Below are 27,881 nucleotides of genomic sequence, written 5' to 3' on the forward strand. Positions count from 1 at the left end.
GCCAAGATGACTGGATTTTACATGAACAATTCTCATTGTTTTCTTACTTTGTTCACATTAATTACCACTAGAGGGACTTCTAGGAACAGGAAAAAACTAGAAAAAAGTTCATGGGTCCAAACAAAAAATAACCGTCCTAAACAAAATTGTTCCTCAATTCAGTTAAAAAAATCATTGCATCAAAGTCTGGAGGGGAGGTACTTTAAAAATATGTTATTCTCAGGCAATGCATACTTTTTTTTTTTTTTTTACCTTTAATCATAGTATATGATTAAAATATGACATTTTCAATGCTTGTTTCAAGAATAAGCACAATTACTTCTATGAATATGTCTTTTGTATCTCAAAACTCAAATACTGATTTATAGTCCTTTAAAAATATTGATTAAATCAAGGAGTATTTAAGAAAGATGATACACTAGTCCTATAAATTCTCTTGGCAAGGTTGAAGAACTGGGTTCCCATTTTATGCTTCAGATACAGTTAATAATAAAAAATGAAAGAAAAAAATCTATTCCAGCTGAAAACTCTACCAAAAATGCTATACTATATATATTTGCATATTTTTAGTTTTACAGTTTCTTCTATATAGTTCTATTGTGAGTCAGACTATAATTGCAAAATGCATCTTAAGTTGGCAATGATTAAAATTTAAAAAAAAAACCTGTGTTGTTGTTTAATGCTAACATATGTAGAGCTTTTGGCTAATTACTGCATAGAAATTATCACTAGCTCTAAATTTGAAATTAAGGCAAACTTTAAAGAAATAAGATTGAGGGTTTAATAAAACAAATCCAAACTTTCTTTTGTCCTTTGATACTTTGTTCAGAGTCACCATTATTATAACATTTAAAAACAAATAGGGAGATGGTAAAATTTTGTACTGATAGTATAACATCATATTTGCCTGGAATAAGAGAATTAATATATTATTATATTACATATGTAATTATATATAATTAATATATTATAGAGGTTTTGTGCCTCTAGTCCATGGTCTAATTGGTGTGATTGAACCTATACTCTAATAATACATCTTGTATCATTCATTCATAAACGAGCACATTTTGAATGTCTACTATGTGCCAGATCTGTGTAAGGTACTGGCTATCTAGAACACTTCAGAACTTCAAGTACCAAAATGTTTTAATCTATTAAAATACGTGAATAAATTATTTTCTGCCAATTTTATGTCCTACTTTAATAAGATAATCTATAATGTTCTTTACTGACTTTTATCTGCATTCACTGAATAGTCAGCATGTTAATACCCTGAAACTAAAACCTTATATTTCACTATCATCTTTAAAAATCTTTTAGTTGTGAGAAGAAGACTGGCATAAAATGCATGGAAGATGAAAATTCCCTTTTCACTAAAAATAAAAATCTCAAAAAAAAAAATCTCAAAAAAATTGTCTCGAAGCTACTACAAAATACTTCTTCTATCCTGTCCACTGTTGCCAAAAGAACCATGTAAGAGGGCATTTTCAAAACAAACAACATAAAACATTTAGACTATGATATGATTGATTAATGTAAGGAGCCACAGCACTGACCTCACACCATCAGCAATGGCCAATTGCATACCTGCCACCCAACAGAGGGCTACAATTTTTGGTATCAAAAGAGAAAAAAAAATTGAGGGAGGATTCTGACCTGCACTAAATTATTAAAACATTTGGGAGAAATTATGACATAATTAGCACAATGCTTTTTTTTTAAGCAAGGTGATGGGCAAGGTGATGGGAGAAGAATCATCCATCTTTAAAGAGGAAGGTTGGCATGTATGTAATTGAATGACAGAACACTAAGAGCATCGTTTGTCACGGGGTCTTCCTCTGACACGAGAGCAGTCCTCAAACAAAACGGGGCTGAGCTCTGCTCCAATAGAATACATTTTCCAATCGCAGAAATCTCAAGTGTAAGATAGTCACTGAGTAAACCAGAGTTGTTACTTAGGGTAGAAAGAAAAGTCTGAGATTTGCACTGAAATGGAAAGTTTTCTTTACTTACTGGAAGACCAAGGGGTCCTCTGTCACCCTTTTGACCTGGTTCACCCTTCAATCCTTTAACACCATTTAACCCTGGTTCACCCTAAATGCAAAAGCAAATGCCAATTTTGGTTGCTATCATGGGTGTTTCAACTGCTGAGAGAAGAGAGCCAGTCTCCGAAATGGTTGCAGATTCCAGTTCTAGGTAACAGCAGAGTCAAGCTAGACTTGTCTTGCATCCGTCCAAAATTCATTTCAGACATTTTAAAAAATTAATAAACTGAAATTGACAAATAACATTCTAGAAAGCAAAACTCCTGAGCAAGTGTACTCCTTTTGACCTAAATGCATACTCCTGAGTTCCACAGTTTTCAGTTCTACATCAGAGAACCTGGTGTTATGCTACCTTGTTCTCAACAAGCAAATCAAAGACAGAGTGGAGGATGCTGAAGGAAGTTCAGTAGGAAAAACCTACTCTGCTGGAATGAAAAACTGGAATATGCAGGACAGTGTTATATACAGATATTTTAAGCCTTTAAGCATTTTGCCCTGGGGAATGAGCTAAAAATGTAGCAGCTGATGTTTGAAGTAGTGCCATTTAGTGAGTCCTCATTCACTGACATTGCCAAGTCAGATCCCAACATGGATTAATTCACAGAATAGACAACTGATAGCCAATCCCAGAAGAGAATATGAAGACCACAGTGCTTACATGTAGTTTTACTGTTTGTCTATCCAATGTTAAAGTTAAAGAAGGATGGATTTTAACCTCAGGTGACATTACAAAAGTCATGGCGAGTGACAATTTCTCCTGACTTTGATATTTACAAACGTAAAAATACAGTATAACTATTTTCTCAGCAGCACCATTTTAGAAATAAGAGTTCTGACCTGCTCACTTGTCAACTTTTAAGTAAAGGCATTAATTTCATCACAAAAATCTGGAAAGATTTGTGAAAGGAAGATGCAGTCTCCAATGCCCTATAGAGTCTTACTGGGTAGGAGCGGGAGTGGGGAGAGAACGTGCTTACATAGCAGTAGGAATTACTAACCTGGGAAGTATTTTCTCCATTTGTCTGATTGATGAAAGTCAGTGTGATGTTTGTTAAACAGTGAGTCCAAGGACCCACTTAGCGTTTAAACTTCCAAAGGGGTCACAAAGTAATGAACACATTGGCATGACCTACTGGGTTCTGGGGATTCGGAAGGTAGGATGTTTGAACTATAGGAAGTTCAAATGTGCTGTGGTAGGTAAAGTGTGATCCTGGGACTGTCCCAGAGCCCAAGTCAATGTGAGGTTAAGGCCAAGGCTCTAGGAGTCAGATTTAGTTAACTGGTCTCTACTTGAGATTGATGGCTTTGCGTGTATGTGGACTTTGAGCTAGAGGTCATGGGATGATGACTAGGCAGCGCTGCCTTGGTAGGCCACAGAATTCTGTGGTGAGGAATCAAACATTGACATGAGTGGGCATTAACCCAAAAAAGTGAATTTATACATAATCAAAGGTAGAGACAGAAAGACCAAATTCCAACTCTGGACTTAAGTTCTAGTTCCAGATCAGTCATTTAATTAGCAGTCTAACTCAGGGCAAACAATCTAAATTTCATGGGCCCATAGTTTATCATCTGTAAAATCAAGGAATAAGCACAGGTAATCTACAGATTCTTCTCAACTTTATAATTTTGTGAAATTTATGATTTAAGTGGTGCCTTGAAATCCAAGGAGAAGCCCAGAGTAACTACTGATTTAGTCCAGAGTGGGAAGAGACCCAGAGAGGTTTAGATAACTACCAAGACCCCAAAGCTGATAGATGGGGTCTCTCTCCTGACCCCCAGAAAACAATGCCCTTACCCCAAACTATAACCCATACTTCCGAGACACTGTCACTCACTGGTCTTACCAGAAAATAGGGTGGTCTAGAAGAATAAAGAGGCATGAACTCTTTCCATTCTTGAGTGAGTCACCTGTCTAACCCCAAAAATGAAACTTAGGTTTCATTTCAGACCAATACCTCTATACTACTAAAGTTGGGTGGACCAGGAGGAGCCCCTAGAGGAGAGGGTGGACTGCCTCTAAGCTTTCTGATTTCTAGCTCTTGCATTTATGTGTTCCCCTACCCCTCACCATTTAAATGAACCAACTCACTACTGAGGAGCTTTCAAGAGTGCTTAAACCTTCCCTCATGCTTTCTCCCCCCTAAATGCTTAAATTTAGAACAAAGCATCAAATTGGAAGACACTAACGACTGATATTTACTGGGTATTCATTGACAATTGCATCAGATATTTTGCTAAGTATCTTACAAATATGCCTTGTTAAATTATCACAACACTAAGAGGAAAGTTGCCTAGTTGAGTGAGTGAAGGAACAGAGAGAGGATAAGTAGTCTGCCTAAGGTGACACAGACTGTCAGTGGCAAAGCTGAAATTAGAACATAGGTACTAATTACATAGGCTCCGTGAAGGAAGGAACCTTTCTTTGAGGGCTCTTCTTAGTCCTCCAAAATGTCCTCTTGGTCTACACAAAAGCAACAAACAAGTGCAAAACATCTTTCCAACAAAAACCACACTAATTCTGACAAGGAGGGGTATTCTCTATTGTTCTCTTGTTAATCCAGAGTATAGAGTATATGTAAGTGAGTAATCTTTTCTTAACTAGAGCACACCTGATACGCCCCACCCCATTCTAGACCAGTGATCTCTGGGGGAGTACAAAATTAAGATGTTGGGTAGTCAAAGCATTTAGCTGCAGTGCTGTTATATGACAAACAAGGAGTATCAGTAACATCTGAATCTGCAACTAATGAGACATCATAAGAAAGAGCATCTGGACTAGTCTGAGAATCTCATCAGGTACATTTCTAAAGGGTTGATTTTGAGTATATTATGATTAGTAACTTAAGGAACCTATACAGTGTCATGGAAAAGGCAAAATGAGGAATAGTTCATCTCCAGGTGATATCACTTAAATTTGTTGTAAGTCATTCTGCGTTGTGAGATTTAAACATCTGGATACTTAAAGGCTTAAAGATTATCAACATTACTTGACAGATAAATAAGACAGGACAGACATGCTTCCATCATGCTTCTCCATGATTAACAAGGAAACAGAAATCAAATAATCAAGGGATTTTTTTGGATTACCTTTGGTCCAGGAAGTCCATGGGGTCCCTGAAAAAGAAAAACACAGATTTTAATTAAGAATTGATTCACTATTTCCTAGCAGAAGTGATTATTGTATAGAGTAACCAAAGAGATGTAAAACAAGAATCGTCCTGTTTGAGCTATAGCTAGAGGCAGGCCAGTGGATGCTAATACCTAGTGAAAGTTCCTTCTAGCTCTTGGATTGTTCTGTAATTGGAAATTCATTAACAGCAATTCTTTCTGCTAAATACCCGTGAGAGGGAGGGAGAAATCTGCTAGGGTTAGATGGAAAAAAAATTTTTTTTTTAAATGTATTGTGAACCTACACTATTCCTAGTTCTCAAATCCACATTTTTATAAAATCTAGGTGGAAAAATGTGAAACACGTTATAAGTTTATATGGAATAGAGGTGGGTTTTAAAATACAGAAATTTGCCAAAGAAAAGTTCCAGATTTTAAGTACCAGTGAATAGGAGACCTTTGAATTATTGAGTCCTGTAGACCCAAGAGGAATCTAAAAGAAGAAGGAATGAGGAGATGACAGTCAAGTTTGGAACCCTGTAACAATTTAAGTAAAATCAATTTAAGACTAAGGAAAGGATTCTAATACAGATGCACTAAGCATTATTAGTTAGAATGCATTTGTTCTTACAAAGATGAATTCTTCAAGGCTCTCGTAACTGTTGTTTACCAATGGAAAGAAGTTATAATGCATACATGAATCAGGGCTTTTCCCCTGTATTTTGTGGAAAATCTAACTATAGAGACTAATTTCTAACCTAAATGACCTAAACTGTACTGTGGATTGCTTTAAACTTCTCAAGTGATTTAAATGAACTCTTCGGAGAGAGGAGTATTTAAATACCCAACAGTGAAATCATACAACAGTGTGAAAAAGATTTTTATCATGCAATATACAAATATTTGTTACATATGTCTACTTAGAAAAATATTTTCCTTTTAGGTTAGTGATGGATAAGCATTTTCAGGAAATGGCTGCTACTTTATCAAGTAGTCTTATTTTAGTAATGGTATAAAATCCCTTTAAGCTAATTAAGTTTATATGAACAGGAAATAGCATTTTAAAATTTAATTTTCTAACATAAAATGGAGGGAGTATTAAAAAAGCCCAAAGTGTGCGATTTGCTTAATTCTTAATGAACTGTTTAGTTTTAAGAAAATAAGGTTAATTATAACTATTTTGCAGTATGAAATGGAAATGGCAGTTGGTAAGAAATAGATGATTGGGTCTACAGCTGCGCTTTGAGGCTTAGATCATTTCAGTGACATTCTTTCTTAGAGCACAATAGGAGGGAAGAGTGACCCATGGTTTATTTAATCTGTATGACTGAAGACATGGGGTTTATTGAGACACCGTAGTGATGAATGTGACCTTGGAGCCTGCCTAACTTGTTGGGAGTCCTGCCACAGTCAAAGGCATTTGAAGCATGCTACATTCTACGTTCTAGCCTTAACACTAGTGCCATTAAGTGGACATTTTAAGAATTACACTGGTTTAATGGCTGCCTTCAGCACCAGACATGAGTTCGATGAGGGCATGGCCATTGACTTCATTGGTCATTGAGGGATAGTTGTGGTGAACAGTGGATCCACCAGAGCACCATAAAGATTAAAAGAGAAACAAGCAACAATACATGTCATCTGTGGAAGTGGGCTTCAATTTTTACCTTATTATTTTATAAATGTTCCTATTAAACATCTCATTAAAGGATTTCAGCCAAAGTTGGTTAGACACATTCATGAATGGCTACAATTATCAAACTTGTTATACTACTAATGGCCTAAACACTGGCTGGTTAAGATGATTTTTTGATGTTCATACTGCAGGTTGGAGTAAAGCTTGTTAAATCTATCTTCAAGTTTCCTGTCACAAAGCTACTCTATCTCTTCTCAAGAGATGTGTTTGGGATAGTGAAAGACAACACTATAAAGTCAGTAACTCTCAATGCATGCTGTATTTTCTGTCCATTCCACAGAGAGTAGCACAAAATACAAACTGGCTATTTTGAGGGATGTGTTCATGTTTTTTTTTTTTCTTAGTAGCGTGCTTATAAATAAAGGACTACATTTTGAAGAGAAGAAAGGCTTACCATGGGACCTGGTGGGCCATGGGGGCCTGGTGGGCCTGGTGGGCCTATGATCTGTATGTCCAAAACATAAACATGGATTTGGTTACTTCATTTAGATAAGGCAGTTTGGCTTGAATCTTAGGCTGGGGTTCTGCTAAGGCCATTAGTAGCTGCTGTGGAACAATACTAGAAGAAGTGATGCAATTGAGTCTTTATGTTTAGAAATTCATTAATGAGAACTAAAAAAAAAAAAACCACTAAAAATACAGTTGTTTTACAAAAGCGGGAATAAATTTAAAGTACATTAAATGAAAAGACAACAACTGCTTACCAAGAAATGCTATAATGCCACAACCACTATTAAACTCTCAAATTATTTCACTGAGTATCAACAGCTCGGGAGGAAAAAAAAAAAAAGTATGTTCTGTGTTCACAAATCTCTACCCAAAAGCTTGACGGGAAAATCATTAATTTTCTCCTTAGGATTAGAGGGTTCCCTAAAAAGCTGCCTTTACCTCAGATCTCTGAGATACTTTGTCTCTCATTATACAAGGCCGACAGATATACTCTCTACAGTTTGACAGACTAAGAGGTTCACGGTCTTTTTATTGTTAATAAGCCATCTGGCACAGGTCGAACTGGGCAAATAATAGGCCTGTTTCAGAAGTTCAACCGCCAAGGACTTACAGAAGGACCCTGAGGACCTGGCAATCCGGAGTCTCCTTTTTCTCCTTTCATTCCATTGGCACCCTACAAATAACCAGTGAGAGTTGAGCCAGTAAACTTTTCCCAAAGTGTAAGAAACATCTGAATTTTCTCCCCAGACCCACCATTCTTTTGCAATTTTTATAATATTATACACATCACATACAAAAGAAGGATTTATCCCCCTGCATTTTAGTCTCAAACAGCAAGCCTCTCCAAATCTCTAGGATTGTGGGTGATATGTGAAATAAAATATAAAGTAAATAAAAACTAGCTTAAAACTTATACATTGTTAAATATACCAGATTATAAATGTCATATTTTTTATGGTAGTGCTCACTTTAAATAGCAAAGGTCAGTTTTTTAGCTTGGTTTTCATTGACATTTATTTATACACTTCCTTGTTTTAAAGTAGATCTAGGGCAGTGAAATTTTCTACATGTTTTTCTATTTTGCCTTCCAAATTCTTAGTAAAAATTGTAGGGTAAAACCATAAACACCATTCCACACATACAAAGAGAGCACTTTCAAGTGTAACTTCTTTCTAAATTGTCTTATATTTTTTAGCTTGTTAATTTTTTTTTTTTTTAAGATTTCATTTATTTATTTGACAAAGAGAGAGATCACAAGTAGGCAGCGAGGCAGGCAGAGAGAGAAGGGAAGCAGGCTCCTGCCAAGCAGAGAGCCCAATGCGGGGCTCGATCCTGGGACTCTATCATGGCCTGAGTCGAAGGCAGAGGCTTATCCCAATGAGCCACCCAGGCACCCCTAGCTTGTTAATTTTTTATCATTACAGTTTATTTTAAAATGACAAGCTACCACCATTTTACACATACCAAATTCAAGTGGTCAACTGTATTTATTTTACTATCTTTTGATGAAAATAATTCAGGAAAACATGACAGTTTATTTTACAATTCATTTGGTTAGATGCTTTAAAACTTGTTTTAGTGGCCTTTAACCAACAATACCTCAAATATGTAAAAGTAAAAATATTACTTTTTAATGTAATATTAACCACTAGATGAGAGTGCAGCTAATTATATAACTCTTTTCTGATTAACTTATCTTGATATGAACACACCCTAAAAAGTATAAACATACCGGTAATCCAGGAAGTCCGATTCCTCCTTTTTCACCTGGCATACCTGGGTCCCCCATGTCTCCCTTTGAGCCTTTAAGTCCCTACAAATGATATGGTTGCATGTAAGAATCATATTAACCCTTGATAGTAACATTCTAGGGCAAACAGAATTCCAGATCAGTTTTGTGCGCGGGTGGTCCTATCCGGAGAGGATTCTGATTTTCACTGTTAGGTAGAGTTATTTCTTTTTTTCTTTTTTTTTTTTTTTTAAAGATTTTATTTATTTATTTGACAGAGAGAGATCACAAGTAGACAGAGAGGCAGGCAGAGAGAGAGAGGGAAGCAGGCTCCCCGCTGAGCAGAGAGCCCGATGCGGGCCTTGATCCCAGTACCCTGAGATCATGACCTGAGCCGAAGGCAGCGGCTCAACCCACTGAGCCACGCAGGCGCCAAGGTAGAGTTATTTCTTAAAGCTACCTTCTACACTGAGTCAATACTATTTCCTCATGTAATGAAAGGGGTTAAATTCTACTACTTTAATCATGAACTTAAGTGTTCACATAATTTCTCCTGATTCTATATTTTTTTCCTGGCAGCTAATTTGATACCACTGGTCCTGAAAACAATTTAAGGGATTGAATTCTCAGCAGTACAATATACATTTTGAACAAGGACTAATGTTATAATAACAAGAGGTTCAGATAAATTTCTCCTATCTCTACCCACGATACTCTCCTCCCCCTCTTAAAAGCAGGTGGAAGTTCTGGTCACCATCGATTTCAAGGGTTCGATATAGAGAAAGGTAAATAATATAGGCACCAATCATTAGGTGCCTAGTCATTAGGCACCAGTGCTCAACTAAGCTTAGAAACACTTCAACTGTTCCACAATGTTCTTATTTTATTCTCAAACACCCCATGAGGTGATCCATGATGTTATTTTTATTCTTTTACAGTGAGGAAATAAATAAAAGTATTTTTTGAGTGCTAGCAAATCTTAATTTTGTAATAATACTGAAGTTAATTTATATAGTTAAGTATTTTTATCTAAGGAGCTTCACTACCATAGGACCACATGGCCCATTCTCGAGCAGGGATGATCATAGTTCTTCCCTGGCTGCCCAAACCTGTTCAACTTTTCCATACTACAAACTACTTAGGGACAGGAACATGTCTTTTCTTGACTTATACCTATAGCACTTAGTTCAGAATCACTTGCTAGGTAGGTGGGTGGGTAGGCGCCCGAATGGGTAGATGGATCTTACTGGTTAATCAGCGCCTAGCTGGTTTTAGGAATCTAATGATGGAGAGTAGCAGGGCAGCCAATCTCTGCTATTGGACTTAAAAGCCTATAGAAAAAAAAAAACAAACCCAACTATTGTATATGTAGGGACCATGTAATATGTTATTCTTCATGTTAAATTAATTATTTTTAATAACTAACATTGGAAAGGTAACACAACTAGGTTTTTAAAAAAGATTTATTTATTTATTTTGAGAGAGAGAGTGTGTATGAATGAGAGGGGTATGGCAGGGGGCGGGGTGGGGGTGCGGCGAGAAAATCCCAAGCAGACCCCCAGCTGAGTGCAGAGCTCAGTGCAAGGCTCTATCTTAGGACCCTAAAATCATGACTTGAGCTGAAAACAAGAACGAGATGTTTAACCAACTGTGCCACCCAGGTGCCCCAGGACAACCAGATTTTTAAATTATAATATGATTTCTGATTAATAATAGCAAATCTTCTAAAGCCTCTTAGTTTTTGAATTATCACGTTTATTTAATGGGACATTATAGGATTTGCAACATACCACTCTGATCTTAAAATAACTTTTCTCTTAAACTTCATTTCTTATCTAATACTATCTCCTGAGGAGCGTATTTTGCCAACTGTGTAAAGAATCCTTTTGATTTCTTATGATCTTCTTGATGTCAGCCATTTCTTGGGTAAATAATGGAAGCCCAGAAAACATCAAATGTCTTGAAGCTAACCATTGGGATCTGACTCTGAATTCCCCATAGTGTTCACATTCTCCTAGTCTGATTCTTTTTGGTCAGAGGTAAACCACAGTTTCTAGGCCAGATTCAGCCCAGGGATTATTTTTGCACAGACTGAATCTTTGAAAAAAATTTAAGGTGTGTTCAGATAAAAAACAAATGTGACAAAGACTCTGTGTGACCCGCAAAGCCTGAAACATTTACTATCTGTCCTTTACAGAAAAAGTTTGCCAACCTCTGTGTTGAGGGAAACCCTTGAAGATACTGCCATTTTCCACGAAGGTAAGTAAATGCCCCACCTGTTTCTCTTTTTTCTAACTATCTTGAAATTTAGGTGTAATCTTTATTTGGGAAAAAATTCTTGTCAAAATAACACATATAAGCAATATCTAATTTTGTGGAAACTTTGACCGACTGATTTTAATCTTGAATGATTTGTATTTATTGACAAAGTTAGCCTATTCTTACTAAATTAGTAATGATCTTATAAGTCTAATAAAAATTTACTGAGGTGTCACTGGTAGATTGATAAGGAGTATTAAGACAAAACTAAAATGTCATACCTCTTACATGTTTCTGCAAAGAAAATTAATGTCTAATTTAAAAGCAATTGCTTTTTAAAGTTAATATAATCTCTACAACAGATGGTAAAAAAAATAGAGAGGATATCATATATCAACATTCATGTCTTTTTGGCTCCAAATCTATAATAAAAGTGGTGATCAATTATGATATTTGAATGACAGTATATATCTTTGAAAATTACCTGCTCTCCATCAACTCCTGGGATTCCTGGAGATCCTGGCTCTCCCTGTTAAGAGAAAAAGTGATGGCTTGCTTCCATTTATCATTGGTAACTAGAAGTCATGTTAGCTGGTGACAGTACAATTTGACTTTCAGCCTATGTATCGTAACCCAAGAACAGTTTGTTATATCATACACATATCAAAACTAAGTGAAATAACATTTTCTTGAAGATTATATGTAACAATAGTCATGTAGCTCAGGTCCAATTTTTTATTTTTTTGCCCCAAGTGAGATGTAGGCTAAAGGAAAAAATGCTGAAAGAAAACTGATAGAGGTCGTTTAGTGGTTGACCATATTCTATAACAACAACCTATATGCCCTAGTTAATTTTTTCCTCCCTAAAAAATCTGTATGATTTCTCTTCATTTTCCAACTTCAGAAAAAAGCAAAAACATGAAAGCTGACTTAAGAACAGAATGCAAAGCCATAAGTTTATATTTTAACTGATAACATTTGAACAATGGATACAGGTTCATGATTGTGAATGTGCTATTTCCAGATAGAATCAATCAGATAACATTTCAATCTTCATAAAATTACTTTTGGATTTATTCAATTGCCTATACTATGCTAGGAATAAAATAAAGTTTTCTATTCATATGATTTCTTAGAAACCTTGACAAACCCAAAATCTATTTATTTTTTCTTAATTGAAGATGTCTCATTTAAAACAAATGTAAACAATGTGCTAGATATTTATTCCAACAACAAATCTCCAGTCATTTTTCACTTGGAAATGTACTGAACAAATTTTTTGAAAGGTAAGATATCATTTTAGATCAATGCATCACTTTTGTAAATCCCATTATTTTGAAATTGTTAGACAGTCTTTCCCTGGTAAAAACTTTAACAGCTATCAGCCATAGAATGAAATTTGAGCTTTCCAAACATTTAATGAAAGCCTGACAAACAAAAGTGCAAAAAAAAAAAAAAAAAAAAAAAGGAAAAGCCTTTCCTTACTCCTGACTTCCCGTTCTTTGTGGGAGCAGCAAAGTTTATTTTGCCACAAACAAGTCTGCTGAGGTTGGATGCACCTGGCCAAGACCTAGTTTCAGTTTGAATACTTGTCAGCACTCTGGGCCCAGTAATGATTGTTTTGCTATGCTTTTACCTTCAGAATGTGACTCGTGAGTGTTTAAAAGAAAACATAACTCATGACTTATGAATTTATCTTTCACTCATCAAATGTAGTTGGTAAAGAGTTACTTGATGTGTAAGAAGTCAACCGATCCTGGTTTGACAAGGGAAAGAGAAACACTAACTGAATAGGTTTCCGTTCAGTCTGAGGTTGTGAGTCCCCAGGGCAAATGGGTTCTGTATTTGACTCGGGCTGCAATTGCTGACTCTTGGTCATAGGCATATCTCATCTCAGATATCCCAACCTTCTTGAGGAAAGATCACGGAAAGCTTGAAAGACTGTATCAGTCAGTCCAAGAGCTCAGTTATGAGATCACTGTGTTTTGTTTGGGGTGGGGCAAGCTAATAGCATAGTGGGAAGGCTGGTCGGACTGAGAGGTAAGGGAGGCTCACTACTCCTCTCCCACTGCCCACTTGCCATGACATGCATTTGGCCAGCTTCTTTCTAACCCAGTTTCAGCTCAAAGTCATTCTTGATTCCTAACAGAGAGTAACCTTCCTATATGCGCATCCATAACGTGTACTCTTCATCATTAGTAATTGTGCCTTTACTTGCCTATCTCCTGTTCTAAACTGTAAGCTCCTTATTGAAACCCTTACTATATCCAAGTATCTCTGTTAGATATTAGTCCTTATCATAAAGTAGAGGCTCAAAAATTACTTACTGAATAACAATTAAAATGAATAGTAATTGGATTATAAAACAAGGAGGGAGGTACAGGTTTTACCACTACATGTATCCTTCATGGCTAGGTGGTTTTTTTTGGTCTCTTTAGAACAAGGGATGGATTCCCTTTGGATTTCTGTAGATCCTTTGGGCTTTAAAGAAGGGTAAAGTCCTGGAAGATTTTAGGGTGTGTTTAGCACTGGGGCCAATTTTGGTTCTGGAGACTTAGTCAAGTGAGGAGAAGGACAAAGATCCTTAGATCCTAGTTGACTCTACACAGATGAGAAAACGATCTGCAGATTTCCTTTGTGGCTGTCTAATCCAGCTCACCAAAATATTAGAGTAGGGATCCAGGCTGACTTGCTCACCAGGAACAAACAATTGGAGCATTTTTGTGTTACATTTCTTAGGGACCAGAATGTGATAGAGAAATAGAAAGTTTAAAAATCCCAAACCTTACATTAATGTTTTACATGAGATCTGTTTGAAATTAGACTCCGTGTTCTAAATGTATCTATTGGGTGAGGACCTCAGCACTATTTTACTTTATACTCCTTTTTATAAAAGAAAAATAGTTTTCTATGTGCTAGCTTTCTGTTTCTAAGCATCTTAGAAGAAAAGGTTACAAAAGCTGATGTGTATGTCTGTGTAGGTATGTGAGTGTATGTGTATGACAGACTTAGCAAATAAACTGCTTTAAAAGGCACCAACAAAAGATGGATTGCAAAACTACTTAAATCTCCTACAGAACTCCAATGATGAAAGCCATATTTCAACAATTATTTCAGCTCAGTTCTGAAAAGCTTGAGACACTGGCCATGTGTTAATTGCTCAAATGTGGCTAAACAAACCTAAGTTTAAGTTTAGAGGGATAAAGCGAACACCACTAATAAATTTGAGATATAATCAAGAAATTCTAGGTTCCTGCTATTCATAAGTGGTATGTTTCATTAGTTAAGATTTAAATGGCAGAATGTTTGAATAAGTATAATAGGATTCATTATAAAAAATGACTCAAAAAAGATTTCTCAAATTGTCATCTGTGAATACATCTTGCTCAATCTTCTCTTGTTTTTATTATTACAAATGAATTGAAGAGAAAAATCTTTTTTGGTGTTAGAGTAAATTTTCCTTAGTGGTTATTTTACCTTTATAATTTCTGTAAAACTTGTTTTTCCCTTGTTTAATATTCTGTTTTTCTTAATATCTTCCCTCTAAATTTAATGCTATTCTTATTTCTCTCTCTTCTTTACTAATTTTCTTTTCTTTTTTTCCCTAATCCTGCTTTCTTAAGCTCAGACCTCAAAGTTTATTCTTAGCTCTCTTAAGCAATATTGCTGATCTCAGCTCCTTCAGCATTTTGGAAGAATGATTTTTCAAAGATACATAAATTTAAGGTGGGATTCTCTATATCATACATGGTAAATGGAAGCAAGTAAAATAAAGAATAACCTTTGGCCCTTGTAGTCCTTGAGGTCCAGGTGGTCCAGGGGGACCCTAAACCAAGAAAAGACAAAGTTTTAAAAAGTAGCAAGTATATGTATCACTATTTATGCTTTAAATAATAAGTACACTATATACTTCTTTTATTTCTGTCATAATCAAACATCTCTCAATCTTAATTTGCAATGAGGGCAAATTTCACCAGCTATGGAATTATAAAAATGATTTACTTATATGCAAAAATATCAATACATTTATGTAAAATAACACTGAAGATGCTTTTGAGTTTATTTTCTAAGATAATTCAAAATTGCTGCTGTGTCCCACATTCATCTCCTTGGGTTGAGATAGCTTACTGATATTACCTATGTTTCCACACACTCGGCCTCCCCCACACACAAGGGACTTGATTCCCCAAACACTGAGGAACAAAGCTATATTATTATAAGGCCAAAGACTTTAAGAAAAGTAGCAATAACTTTTCTTTTTTAGTCTTTTTCACTACACAAACAAATGACTTAATTGGGCAAATGTCATAAAAGGTTATTAATAAAAGAAAGCATAAAACTCAATATCAGACAAAAACAAGTGCTACATTAGTTCCATTTATGGCCAGCATGCATCAACACCAAATATGAAGTCACAGACTACAGAAATCATGCAATAGGAGTTACCGTGACAGTTAAGGTGGTAATCCTCTGTTGGGAAAATGCATTGACAAAGACAGAGTTACCTATTTTGTGTGCTAAAGTACAATAATACATTTACGAAATAATCAATTTTCTGAATACGTTCTGGCAAGCCTGATGTCCTATAAGAGACTAACAAGATACTGAAAACATATTATCCTATCTTTAAATGAATATAGGATAGAAATAAAGATTTTTCAGGGAGCAGGGGTCAGATTGCCATTCATCACCTGATAAAGATTGTTTTTAAATGATTTTTAGATTGTTTTTCTGAAAAACAATCTGAGGGTTTTGAAGGGGTGGGGGGTGGGAGGTTGGGGTACCAGGTGGTGGGTATTATAGAGGGCACAGATTGCATGGAGTACTGGGTGTAGTGCAAATATAATGAATACTGTTAGCTAAAAATAAATAAAAAATAAATTAAAAAAAAGAAAAAATGATTTTTAGATTTTTCTTAAAAAAAATCTATGTGTTAAGAAAAAAGAAAATGTCAAAATTTTAATTCATTTGATTAAAAAAATTATGTAGTAAAATGGTGTTCTGGAGAGCTTTGTCGGCATGACTGTAAACTGAGAAACTGCTATTTGCAAGAGTTCCATTCTAGAGCACTTCAGTTAAAGAAAAGGGAAATATCCAATTGTAGTTGTAAGTAATATTTTTTCTTTTTTAGATTTTAGCTTATTTGTTGCATTACAATTAGCTTTTTTGGGTGCCATGGCTAAAGACAGAAGGTGACATGGAATTCATCCAGTTTCTTAGTGTAAAGTACTACAGCACCACCACAAAATGTATTCTTTTGAAGGATGATTCTCCACATTTCATTTTGAATCCATGAATCATTTCTGAGTTAATGTTTTCTAGTCTAAGTCTCGTGCTGAAAGTTCTTTTTGTGTTGTGTGTGTGTGAGTGAGAGAGAGAAAGTGAGAGCGTGTGTGACCAGAGGGATAGGTGGTGAGGAAGGGCAGAGGGAGAGGGAGAGAGAGAATCTCAAGCAGGCTCCAGAACCAGCAAGGAGCCCCGAGTGGGCCTCCAACTTACAATCCTGAGATCATGACCTGAGCTGAAATCAAAAGTTGGTCTTTCAACCAACTGAAACACCCAGGTACCACGCGTGCTAAAAGTTCGGTAGGGTGCATAACCACCTGATGTAGTCATAGAGGGAGCACACTTTCCATCAGCGACTCCGGTCACAGAAAAATGTTATCCAGTCACATGTAAACTTGTGAATATCAGTTTAACACCAACCGTTTATTTTCCACTCTTCCATTCCAATTTCTGATTCAGGTTGCTGTTGTTTATTATTATTGTCATAAAAAATAATCTTAATATTACCGATCTTGCTTCACATACTTGGGTCTCTAGTGACATGACATCATCATTTCTTAGAAAACAATATATTTACGCATGTGTAGAAATGATTAAAGTCTGTATTCTAGGATAACATCAGTCATGGTCATTACAGCTTCATGGATAACACAGTAGGGAAAAAAACCACCACCAGTGCTTCTAAGACAAAAGGCAAAGTGGTCACAAACTGGAGGCAAGTTTAAAAAATATATATATATCAAGGCCCAGATTTTTATACTATGGACTCCGGGAAACAAACTGAGGGTTTCAGAGGGGAGGGGGTTTGGGGAATGGGTGACCCTGGTGATGGATATTAAGGAGGGCGAGGATTGCATGGAGCACTGAGTGTTATACGCAAACAATGAATCATGGAACATGACATCAAAAATTAATGAAATACTGTATGGTGACTAACATAATAATTAAAAAAAACTATCATATTTGTGTAACACAAGGCACCACTTACTTTATTCTTAAGGGATTCACCTAGCACTCGTGTCAGATTTATAGTCATGAGAAAGCTACATCTTTGCTCCTATAAGTAGGTGAGTCATTTCTAAAAAGTCTATTAGAATATTACAGAGTAGAAATAATTTCTTTATCACTATCTTCCAATTATATATTATATTTTTAACTACAGAGCAGAATCATGAAACCTTAGAAAGGGAAGAGAATTTACAATTTGAACTCCCTGAGGTTTTCTAAATGTAGGATATTTGAATTCATTTTCCACCTGGACACAAAACTAGTTTTGTCTTTTTTTAAGGATAACAATGTGTTTTATCATGAGTTGCCTAATAAGGGCATATTATTAGTGGTAACTGAACTATCTAACAGATGGAGTTTATGTCATCATGTTAAATAACTGTATTTTGTGAGACCTAACAGTTACATAGGGTGGTTTTCATCCTGCTAATAATAAAAGAACAAATGACAAGGGCACCTGGGTGGCTCAGTGGGTTAAGCTGCTGCCTTCGGCTCAGGTCATGATCTCGGGGTCCTGGGATCGAGTCCTGCATCGGGCTCTCTGCTCAGCAGGGAGCCTGCTTACCCCTCCCTCTCTCTCTCTGCCTGCCTCTCTGCCTACTTGTGATCTGTCTCTGTCAAATAAATAAATAAAATCTGAAAAAAAAAAAAAGAACAAATGACAAACTAAGCTTAACTTCTCAGCAACATAGTTTTTACGACCATCCTAAAGCACCCGTGTGCAGACACATGAGACATCCTGAAGATGTTGGCTCACTCTGGATTTCTTCTACCTGGTTCCTCTAAGTTAAACCTATGTGAACTCAGCAGCGTTCTCTTGAACTCCACAAATGACTGGAAAACCATAATTTTGGTAGTGATGGAGAAAGACGCATTGTTCTCTATGAGGCACGATGTGAAATGGGAAGCATGAACTGGATGTTGAAGCCCCCCAGGCTGTTTTGTGATTTATTCCCTGAGATCGTTATGTGAATCTCTTTAGAATTAAAGGTTAATATCTTTCATTTCTCATAATGATGCAAGATGAAAGTCACCCATATTTACACTAAACAACAGGTTTAAGTTATATGGTATTGAACGTTTTTAAAAACTTGAGTTAGGAAGTAGAGAGGTTTTACTGTTAATTTTAGAAACCTAAAAATCAAAATAAATGGCTTATGGCAGATGTTTATGTAAATAACAATTTTCAGTAGAGGCAATGGTAGAACTTTCTATTTCTAATGTGATGTTTTTAGAATTTTAATATACATCTATTTATTTATTTATTCTAGATTTTTGGGGGCAGATTTATTTTTAGAGGAGGCGATAATAAAATGAAATCTGTGGGGTGCCAGAGTGCTCACTTTGGTTGAGCGGCTGACTCTTAATTTGGGCTCAGATCATAATCTCAGTGTTGTGAGACTGTGTCCTGAGTCTGGGCTCCACGCTCAGTGGGCAGTCTGCTTGAGATTATCTTTCTCCCTTTCCTTCTGTCCCCTCCCCTGCTTGTGCACTTGCTTGCTCTCTCTCTCTCTGAAATAAATAAATAAAATCTTTAACAAAAGTGAAATCAGCAAAATGGTGAGTATCCATCACTGACTAAGAATAGAAGAGTAGAATGTCTACTACCTCTTCTCAGGCTAATGGCTTAACTAATTTTTTAAGGGCCCTTGTTCTAGTAGAGTACTATATTAGGAAAATAAATAATTTTTTTAAAATAACTATAAGCTATTTACAAAAATAACACATAGTTGCCCTAACATCCCTATTGAAACAATAAATCTTTAGGTTGAGATAAAAACATAAACTACTTGACCGTGATGGATATTGACTGGTTTACTGTCATACAGAACTTGAGGTGGAACAAGAAACTGAGCACATATACCATTTCTTATTAAGACCTAGGTGTCAATTTTTTAAAAAGTACAGTACATTCATATATGTCAGCCAAGAGTGTTCAGGAGCTCCTAAAAAGTGACCCTAAGCGTAATATTATATTTTATGGACTCTTAGGAAAAAAACCCATTCTAAAACATCTTTACTTTACAAATAAGATCAATGAAGTATAGATATACTCATTGATTTCCTGAAAATGAGTCAGCTAGTTAATAGCAAAGGAGAGATCAAAACAGATTTCAGTTTTAGGCTGAGAGCAGCTTGCCTCATGCCTGGCTCTGTTCTTGCAAAGAATACTTTAAAAGATACAATTTTTCCAGAAAGGACCATAGCCTATAATATTAGAGCATTTCTTGGAAGCTAAGAGAATGTATGTCTTTTAAAAGTGATAGTAAGAATCACAGTGTCACTGAAAGAAGTCGAAGGGAAATTCACAACATTGCAAATAAATTAAGTTAAAAAATATGTCCCTATATTTTATAAGTAAAAACTGAAAACTAGTAGGTGTATCAAAACTTCTTATTCTCTTTCTCTCTTTCCTTCCACATGCAGTTATCGATTTGTGGGGGGAAAGGGACAATTTAGAAATCTAGTTCTAGAACTTGACAATAGCCTAGAGGTTACAGCTTATGTTTAATCTACTTGCATTGAGGAGCACTGTTTCAAGGTGTTGACCGAACATACTGACCAAGCAACATATTTTCAAGCAGTAAAGATGCTCCTCTTTGCATTTTACCAGAAGAAAAAGAATGAAATGAGAAGAAAAATAGATTGAGGGGCCCTGGGTGGTTCAGGTGGTTGAGCACCCGACTCTTGATTTCAGCTCAGGTCGTGATCATCAGGTGGTGAGAGGGAACCCTGTGTTGGGCTCTGCGCGCAGCATGGAGTCTACTTGTCCCTCTCCCTCTGCTCCCCCAGCCCCTCACCTCCAGCTGTCGTTCTCTCTCTCTCAAACAAATGAAAAAAATCTTTAAAACAAAACAAAACGAAAATAGGCTAAGCTGCAGGCAGAGTCTGCAAAAACTATTTAATAGATACTTCACTAGTTTAAAATGGTAGTTGTAGCAAAGGACCTATAGAAATGTAGATCTACCATACTAGAGATCTGAGAGTGAAATCATGAAGATGGGGGAAATAATTCAATCAAGTACAAAACGGCAACCATTTAAAACTAATTTGGTTTTCAAGCAAAAAAATGGATTGTATGTATATGCTAAGTGCACTCACTCATCAATCAGTAAGCATTTGTTCAATATTTACATGCCCAGACCTGTGCCAGGTATATTGGGGGCTATAAAATTAGCCTGAGACACATTTCTGTCACCAAGAAACTCATAATCTAGCAAGGGGCATGACTAAAATAAATTATTTGATTTGAGAACAATTAAAGGTTAAGCTGTTGGGCCCTGACTGCTAATGGTTGAAAGGATGGAAAGAAAGAATCATCTGGGTGGCAGCAGTGCATTGTTGGATGGGATTTAGATAGATGAGGGGAAGGGAAGAAGAATGGGATCAGGCAAAAAAAAAAAAAAAAGGGGTGATTTTTATTGATATGGTAAATATGACCACTCGGGGAAAATCTGTGCTGTGGAGAAATGGAAAATTCTATATAGGAAAGGCAGGATTAGAGAGCTTGGAAAGTCAGATGAAGGTCAGGCTAGATAGAGTAGGTAAGGGGGTCATTGGAGTTTCTGAGCAGATTAGAGCCATCAAAAAAGTGACAGTTCAGGAAAATTAGTCTTAGAGTGATATGCAGGATGGGTTAGAAAGGGCACAAGGATTAGAAGAATTGGTCAAGGGCCTGTTGCAGTGTTAGCCCTGAAACAAGTAAGATATGGACCAAGCTTGGAATGCAGAGAATGAGGCAACCTTAGGAGGCACTTCGAGCAATGAAATGACCGCATGTGGTGAGATGTAAAGGATGAAGGGGTCACAATAGTTGAAAATGACTCTCAAGTTTCTACCTCAAGACAGCCAAAGAATTACAGGATCACTAAAAGATAGTGATTAGTTAAAAAAAGGAATCATTTGGTTGGTGGGGAAAGTGACCTGTATAATTGTGTGTGTTGGTGGGAATTAATAGGGCAATGGTGAATACCTAGTGGAAATATTCTTAGATAGCTGGAGGTACCCACAGCACGGACCCAGAGGTGAAAGATTTGGAAGCCACAACACAGAAGAACACAGAGAGAGTGACTTAACCATGAAAAGATCAGAGACTTGAGGATACCAAAAATTAGGGGATGACCGAAAAACTGGAAATACTAACATAGAATGGATCTATCAAAGAAGAAAGCTAGAAGAAATCAGAGTAGAGGATTAGAAAAACCAGAAAGAAAAAGTTTCAAAAACAAGGTGGTTTAGTAGAAATGTCACAGAAAATTAAGGGTGAGGAGAACAATAGGCTTGACCTAGAGGTCACTGATGTCCTTATAAGAGAAGTTTTAACAGAATATTGATATAGGCTAAAAGGGAGGAAGCCAAGCATTAAAAAAAAAAAAAAAAAAAAAAAGACTCTGAGAAATAAACTGAGGGTTTTGGAGCAGAAGGGTTGGGGCATTGGGCGAGCCTGGTGGTGGGTATTAGGGCATGTATTGCATGGAGCACTGGGTGTGGTGCATAAACAATGAATTCTGGAACACTTGAAAAAAAATAAATTAACATTTTAAAGAAAGGGATGAAGAGAAAGAAAAGATGATGGAGACAAGCTCCATGGTCTATGGACTTTTACTCTATAGGTATTTCTCTATGGTAGTACATTATATTATGAATGGTAGCAGTAATAAGAAATACCTAAAGAGGACTTAGTATGTGCCAGGTACTGCTCTAAGTGTATACTGTGTATTTAGGTATTTATTTCTCATAACAACTCTTGAGACAGGTGCTGCTATCTTCATTTTGCAGATAAGGACACTGAGGCACAGAGAAGTTAAATAACTTGCCCTCACCCATGCACTTAGTAAGCAAGAGATTTGCACCCAGAGAGCTCTGACTCTAAAGCCACAGGGCTCTTAATTGCTCTGCTAGGCTTGCTTCTGAAGCAAGGAGACAAAGTGGCAAAATAAGCACAAGGTGTAAACCAGATAAAACTAAACACTAAAGCATATCCGAAGACAGAAGGGAAAGAAAAGGAATGATGGAAATATGCTAAGAAATATGCTAAGAACACATACTGGGCCATGGAGAAGGGGATGGGCTCAGGAAGAAGGTGTGCTTTGAGCAAGCGGAGCCCTCTAGGATCATGGAGTGAGGAGCTGATATTTACACATATTTCACGGGTGTGTCAGGTTTGGCGGCAGTCACTTACCTGCAAGGCTTCATGGAGGTTGCCATTGTAGTCTATGATCTCGGTGGCTCCCTGATCTCCCTTTTGACCAGGTGGACCCTGTGAAGAAAACCAACCAAGGGAAAATCATGGAAGTTAAGCTAGCCTATACGGGGAACTGTGACAGAAACAAAAATAGCAACATGCAGCTCTCTCTGACCAGCCGTTCTGTGGTAGGACTCAATTGCACTTCAGAGTAATTATCCTCAAATTTCGTCCTTATTGAAAAGAAGACAAACGCTTTTGGTGTCCTATAGATTAAAGATATGAAACTTGATTTTTTTAAAAAAGAGAGATAATTCAATCTCTGAAACTGTTTTCTGAAAATTATAAAATATAGGCTAATCTGATTTGACTTGCAACATTTTGTTGGCTTTAACAATACTTATTAAAGCAACCCCTAATCTCTTCTTATTCTTCTACATCTAATCGATTGTTTCCTTATTAGAACACTGTTCTGTAGGAAATGCTTGGCTTGTTCAGTAGGAACAGAATTCCATTAAAATTAAATGAAATAGGGAACAGATACAAGATGTCTACTGCACTCATTAGTTCTGCCACCGAATTTCCATTAGTCATGTCCTAATTCCCTGCCTGTCTTTAAAAAAGGCTTAGAAAATATGGGCTATTGCTTTCCTTATAATTGGCTTAATTGAAAAATGGAAAATTCTATTAGCTGGATGGTTATGGGCTTGCTATTGCTCAGTTAGCAGAGGGAAAGTAGAGAGAAAATGTTCTTTAGAGCTTTTCTTGTGAGCTTATTTTACGTGTTAGACTCTATACACTCATTGTTCCAGTTGACTCAAATAAAAAAAAAAAAAAAGAAAAGAAAAAAGGGGAATAGCAGAAATCATCAGTAGTCCGCCTCCAGTGCTATTATTGGGCAATATTAGTCCAGGTGCCTTGTGAAAAGCCACATGGAAATATGAGTCAAATCTGGGCTTGTAGGGGCCAAAACTTAAATGAAAATGTACTCACCCTTGGTCCCAGGGCTCCAGAGTCCCCTTTCTCTCCACGATCACCCTTGCCCCAGGGAAAAAAGAAAAGCCTCAATTAGTAGTGGGGCCAATGGTCCAGAAATATCTCAAATCTAAGGATATATTTAAACTATGCAGAAGCACCTCTGATATGAACTTCTGACATGGAAATAACAGCTCGAAGAACAATAACCAGGGGCATAGCAAATGCTTCCTTAAGAAGCACTGTAAATCCCCCTTTCAGATGACAGAATATCTTGGAATACAGGAACTCTCTTATTAGAGATTTTCAAAAGCAAGGCAAGTGGTTTCTATGATACCCAAAGTAAGCTTTTACCTCTCAGACTGAGCCATACTTTTGTTTTTATATGAAGAGATTTGGGGAAAAGGAATACAGAACCAATCACTGGGTTGTCTGTTTTCTGAGGGGGGAAAAAAAAAGGTGTGTAGATAATCTGGATAGGGAAGGAATGGAGAGCTCAGTCTAGGGAGGTTTAGAAGGGAAAAGTGATCAGTGAGGCCGCTCTTTGATGATGATGAAGATCTAAGGAAAAGTCTAGAGATACAGGCCTTTTAACACACAGAAGGTGCTGAAGTGGACAGAGCTAGCCAGAGCAGGTTGGCAGGGCTGAAGGTCAGGGGTAGGGGGAAACCAGCTTTGTTTTGAAAATGCAATATGTAAAATCACTGAAGTTCCATTCATGGTGTAATCTGGAAAGAAACCAGGAATCAAACCACAGAGGCATCCCTCCAAGAGTACTCAAAATTCTCATAAGTCTAAAGAGAATCTTTGGAAAAGAGATTTGAACCTGTGTAGACTTGAAAGTTCTTTAAGACAGCCTTAAATTTGTTGTATCCTTTTCCTAGGTGGAATTCAAAGTCTTTTAATATGTCTCTCTACGTATTTCATAAAATGGATATGGACCAATGAAAGTAAGCAGGAAAAGGGTTTTTCATTTTTTTTTATCCACATTATACTAATAACATTGACCATAATAATTAAATTTGCTATGAAGAGAGAATTAATGATTTCTCCTCTCTGTTTTCCTCATTTTTTACCCATTTTTTCATGTTATTAGCTGATAACATCTTAACATGATTTTGCTTACAATATTAGATTATGATAAATATTATAAAAAGCATGATAAAGGAAAAATTTTAATAGGCGGTGAAATTTTAATGCCATGGAGGGAATCAGCTAACTTAAAAGCAAAGTATAATTTGAACATTTATCACAAAGACTGCCAGGAAATAAATAAGATCATGCCCTACATAATGTAAGTTAAATAAAGTCTTTTTTTCCCCCCAAAGAAGCTATTCTTACGAAACAGGAAATACAACTTCTCTTAAATAGTAGTCTGAAACACAAGAACACACTAAAACAACAAGATGAAGCAAATTAATTGTTTTGATATAGTATCATAGGGATGAAAATATTGTGATTCCAGTGTGTGAGAATTTAAAACATGATTCTCTGTGGAAGAGGCAAAAGGCACAGCTCTTGAAGGTGTCATGTGACATTAAAATGATTACTGACCTTTGACCCCTTTGGGCCTCTAGTTCCTGATTCACCTTGTTTGCCCTATTATGGGAGAATATGAAAATGGAAAAGAGAAATGACAGAGGAGATAAGAACAGAAAAAGGAAATTAGCAGTGACTCAGAATAATGAAGAAAAATGGAAACACTTTATTATAACTGTTTGAATATATGGCTCTATGTAATTTTGGATATCATAATACAAAGCTTAAGTAGTTATCACCATATCATTAGCTCATTCTCTGGTCTTGCCACCACCTTCATTCCATTATAATTCTGAAGACTGCCCACCCATCAGTGGATGGGAAGAGTTCTGTGAATAATCCTCATTAGTCTCAACAGTGTTGGCATAAATTTCTTTTTCATCAAAGACTTAAACCATTTCCTGTGTCTCCAGGATGGATTATTAGAATAAAGTGTTACCATATTAGTTTTCAGGAAGTTTAGAGGAATAAAGACTAAACAGTGAAATAAATCCCTAGCTCTGATATTTTCAGAGTGTTCTATACCTTCAAGTTACCACAGAAACTAACACATTGCATATCAACATTTTTCTCAGTAAGTTTTAATACACACTGAGTGACAACATGTTAATATAATAGCACCTTCCCCTTTACGTTTGGATGTGTTATTAGATTTGTTTACTGGACAGAACGAACTAGAAAAGTTGAACTGTAAAATTCCTTTCAAAAAGAACCAAACTGTGCATTTCAATAAATTATGATTTTTGCTGTTTTAATACCCGTTAAGGAACGATTTAGTTTCATGTTCCAAAGTAAGTAGGACATATTTCCAAACCAAAGAAAACTATCTTCCAATGGAAGAATAACTGACCTTTGGTCCAGGGGCTCCAGGCTCCCCTCGCTCACCTCTTCCAGGAGGCCCTGTCTCCCCGCGTTCACCCTGTCGCAAAATACAAAACAAGTAAATGGCAATTCCTCCTTCACTCCCGCCCCCGGGTTTGTCCCTGTAGATTAACAAGTGAATTCAATAAAATGAAGGAAAGTGCAGAGTTACCACTTATTTACCACGTATCCTGCACTGTACTAATCTCAACATAGATTATCTCATTTAATAATCAAAATAATTATTCAGTATTTGTATTATCATTTCTACTTTATACATAAGGAAATGGTTTGGTAATGCTTATCTGATACCTCTCTTGGTAAATGGAAGACCTTTAAAGGGAATTGATAAGAGCATCATTATATTTCAAGACAGACATGGACACAGTTTTCATTCTGTGGCAACTTCTTAAGATCTGCCGGGGGGAAGCATGGCCACGTGGCTAAGTGTCAGGTTTTGTAATCCAACATCCTAGACGTTAATCTGGGCTCTGTTATTCACCAGTTCTATGTTTTGGGACAAATTAGTTAAGTTCTGAAAAAGTCATTTTTCTCTGTAATGTGAAGAAAAGTATAAAGACAAAGTGCTCAGAATTACAGCTTTTGACTATTTTCATAGCTCTATGAAGAACGAACATGATCACTGCTCTCAAGGAGCTAATTATCTGCTTAGACAGACAAGATCCACATAAGCAAAATAGTTCAGAATTAAGGAGTCATGTAAGGCTAACATGTGAGAGAAAAGGAAATCCCATAGGGTTTTGAATGGTCCAGATTGGCTAGTTGGAGGTGAGATCGAGCCATGTCCTAAAGGATGGATATGGTGTATTTTACAACTATTGTTGTTTATGACTGTGATTTTGACGAGTCCAGCAGCTGTCTAAAATACCTCACATGCATTGTCTTATTTAATCCTTGGGACAAAGGAGAAAGGTACTGGTTCCCAGAGTCTTACAGATGAGCAGACTGAATGAAGCTCAGGGAGGTTAAGTAACATGGCCAAAAATCACAAAGCTTTTAAAGTGGGAGAGCTGTGATATAAAACTGACTGTGCTCAATACTCAACTTCTGCATAAATGTTTCTGTATGTAAATCTTTTGCACATATCTGATCATTTTCTTAGGATAAATTCCTCGTTGGGGACTTGCTGGGTCAAAATGTACAAACATTTGAAAAGCTTGCCAAATTGCTCCCCAGGAAGACCATGTCATTTTCCATTCCTGAGCACAGAGTAGAGAGTGACGGCTTCCTGCATGATGGGTAGAATTGCAACAATCAAACAGGTTTGGAATTCAGACTGGTGATGGCATGTTTATGGGTGAAAAGGCACCCTCCTCACTGAGGGAACTGATTCATCATGGAAAGGAGAATAAACTAGCACTGGATCTGTCCTGGGTGATTCAGGTCTCTAAATTCCAAGATCTTTATCTGTATCATGCCCACAGTGGGGTTTTGTGGGGGAGGTGGGATAGATTAGGGCAAGGATTAAAGAAGACTCAGCAGGTTCTTCAGCATGAACTGAAAAGAATGTGAAAATGGGAGCCTGGGAGAAAGGCAAGGGGCTTGTCTGGGTGGAAGAAATGGAAGAGATCTTCCAGAAGGGATTTTCCAGGGACTAGAGACAGAAGGGCCTCCACTGGTATATGGAATTTTAATTTTTAAAAAGTGTACCATATTTAGTCTTTCTTTAAATATTTTGCAGAAGAGTTCCAAATAGTAGTTAGAAACTTATTTTAA

The 27,881-nt window shown here is 36.6% G+C and overlaps 1 protein-coding gene across 15 annotated transcripts in view; it reads right to left on the reverse strand.

The window, feature by feature from the left end:
• The window catches only part of COL25A1 (collagen type XXV alpha 1 chain), a 463,262-nt gene that overhangs the window by 25,739 nt on the left and 409,642 nt on the right, over positions 1–27,881 (reverse strand). For 6 of the 15 annotated variants that reach the window (XM_032333109.1, XM_032333114.1, XM_032333107.1 and 3 more), the window contains 12 exons: positions 26,134–26,202; positions 25,299–25,343; positions 23,763–23,807; positions 22,767–22,844; positions 15,737–15,760; positions 15,072–15,116; positions 11,775–11,819; positions 9,035–9,115; positions 7,913–7,975; positions 7,247–7,297; positions 5,136–5,162; positions 2,014–2,094 (listed from right to left, as the gene is read on the reverse strand). In XM_032333109.1, the coding sequence (XP_032189000.1) occupies positions 2,014–2,094; positions 5,136–5,162; positions 7,247–7,297; positions 7,913–7,975; positions 9,035–9,115; positions 11,775–11,819; positions 15,072–15,116; positions 15,737–15,760; positions 22,767–22,844; positions 23,763–23,807; positions 25,299–25,343; positions 26,134–26,202 (654 nt within the window). The remainder of the gene's footprint in view (positions 1–2,013; positions 2,095–5,135; positions 5,163–7,246; positions 7,298–7,912; positions 7,976–9,034; positions 9,116–11,774; positions 11,820–15,071; positions 15,117–15,736; positions 15,761–22,766; positions 22,845–23,762; positions 23,808–25,298; positions 25,344–26,133; positions 26,203–27,881) is intronic. The other 9 variants (XM_032333121.1, XM_032333119.1, XM_032333118.1 and 6 more) reach the window with 4 other exon arrangements.

This window comes from Mustela erminea, chromosome 2 (genome assembly GCF_009829155.1).
Source record: "Mustela erminea isolate mMusErm1 chromosome 2, mMusErm1.Pri, whole genome shotgun sequence".
NCBI lineage: Eukaryota > Metazoa > Chordata > Mammalia > Carnivora > Mustelidae > Mustela > Mustela erminea.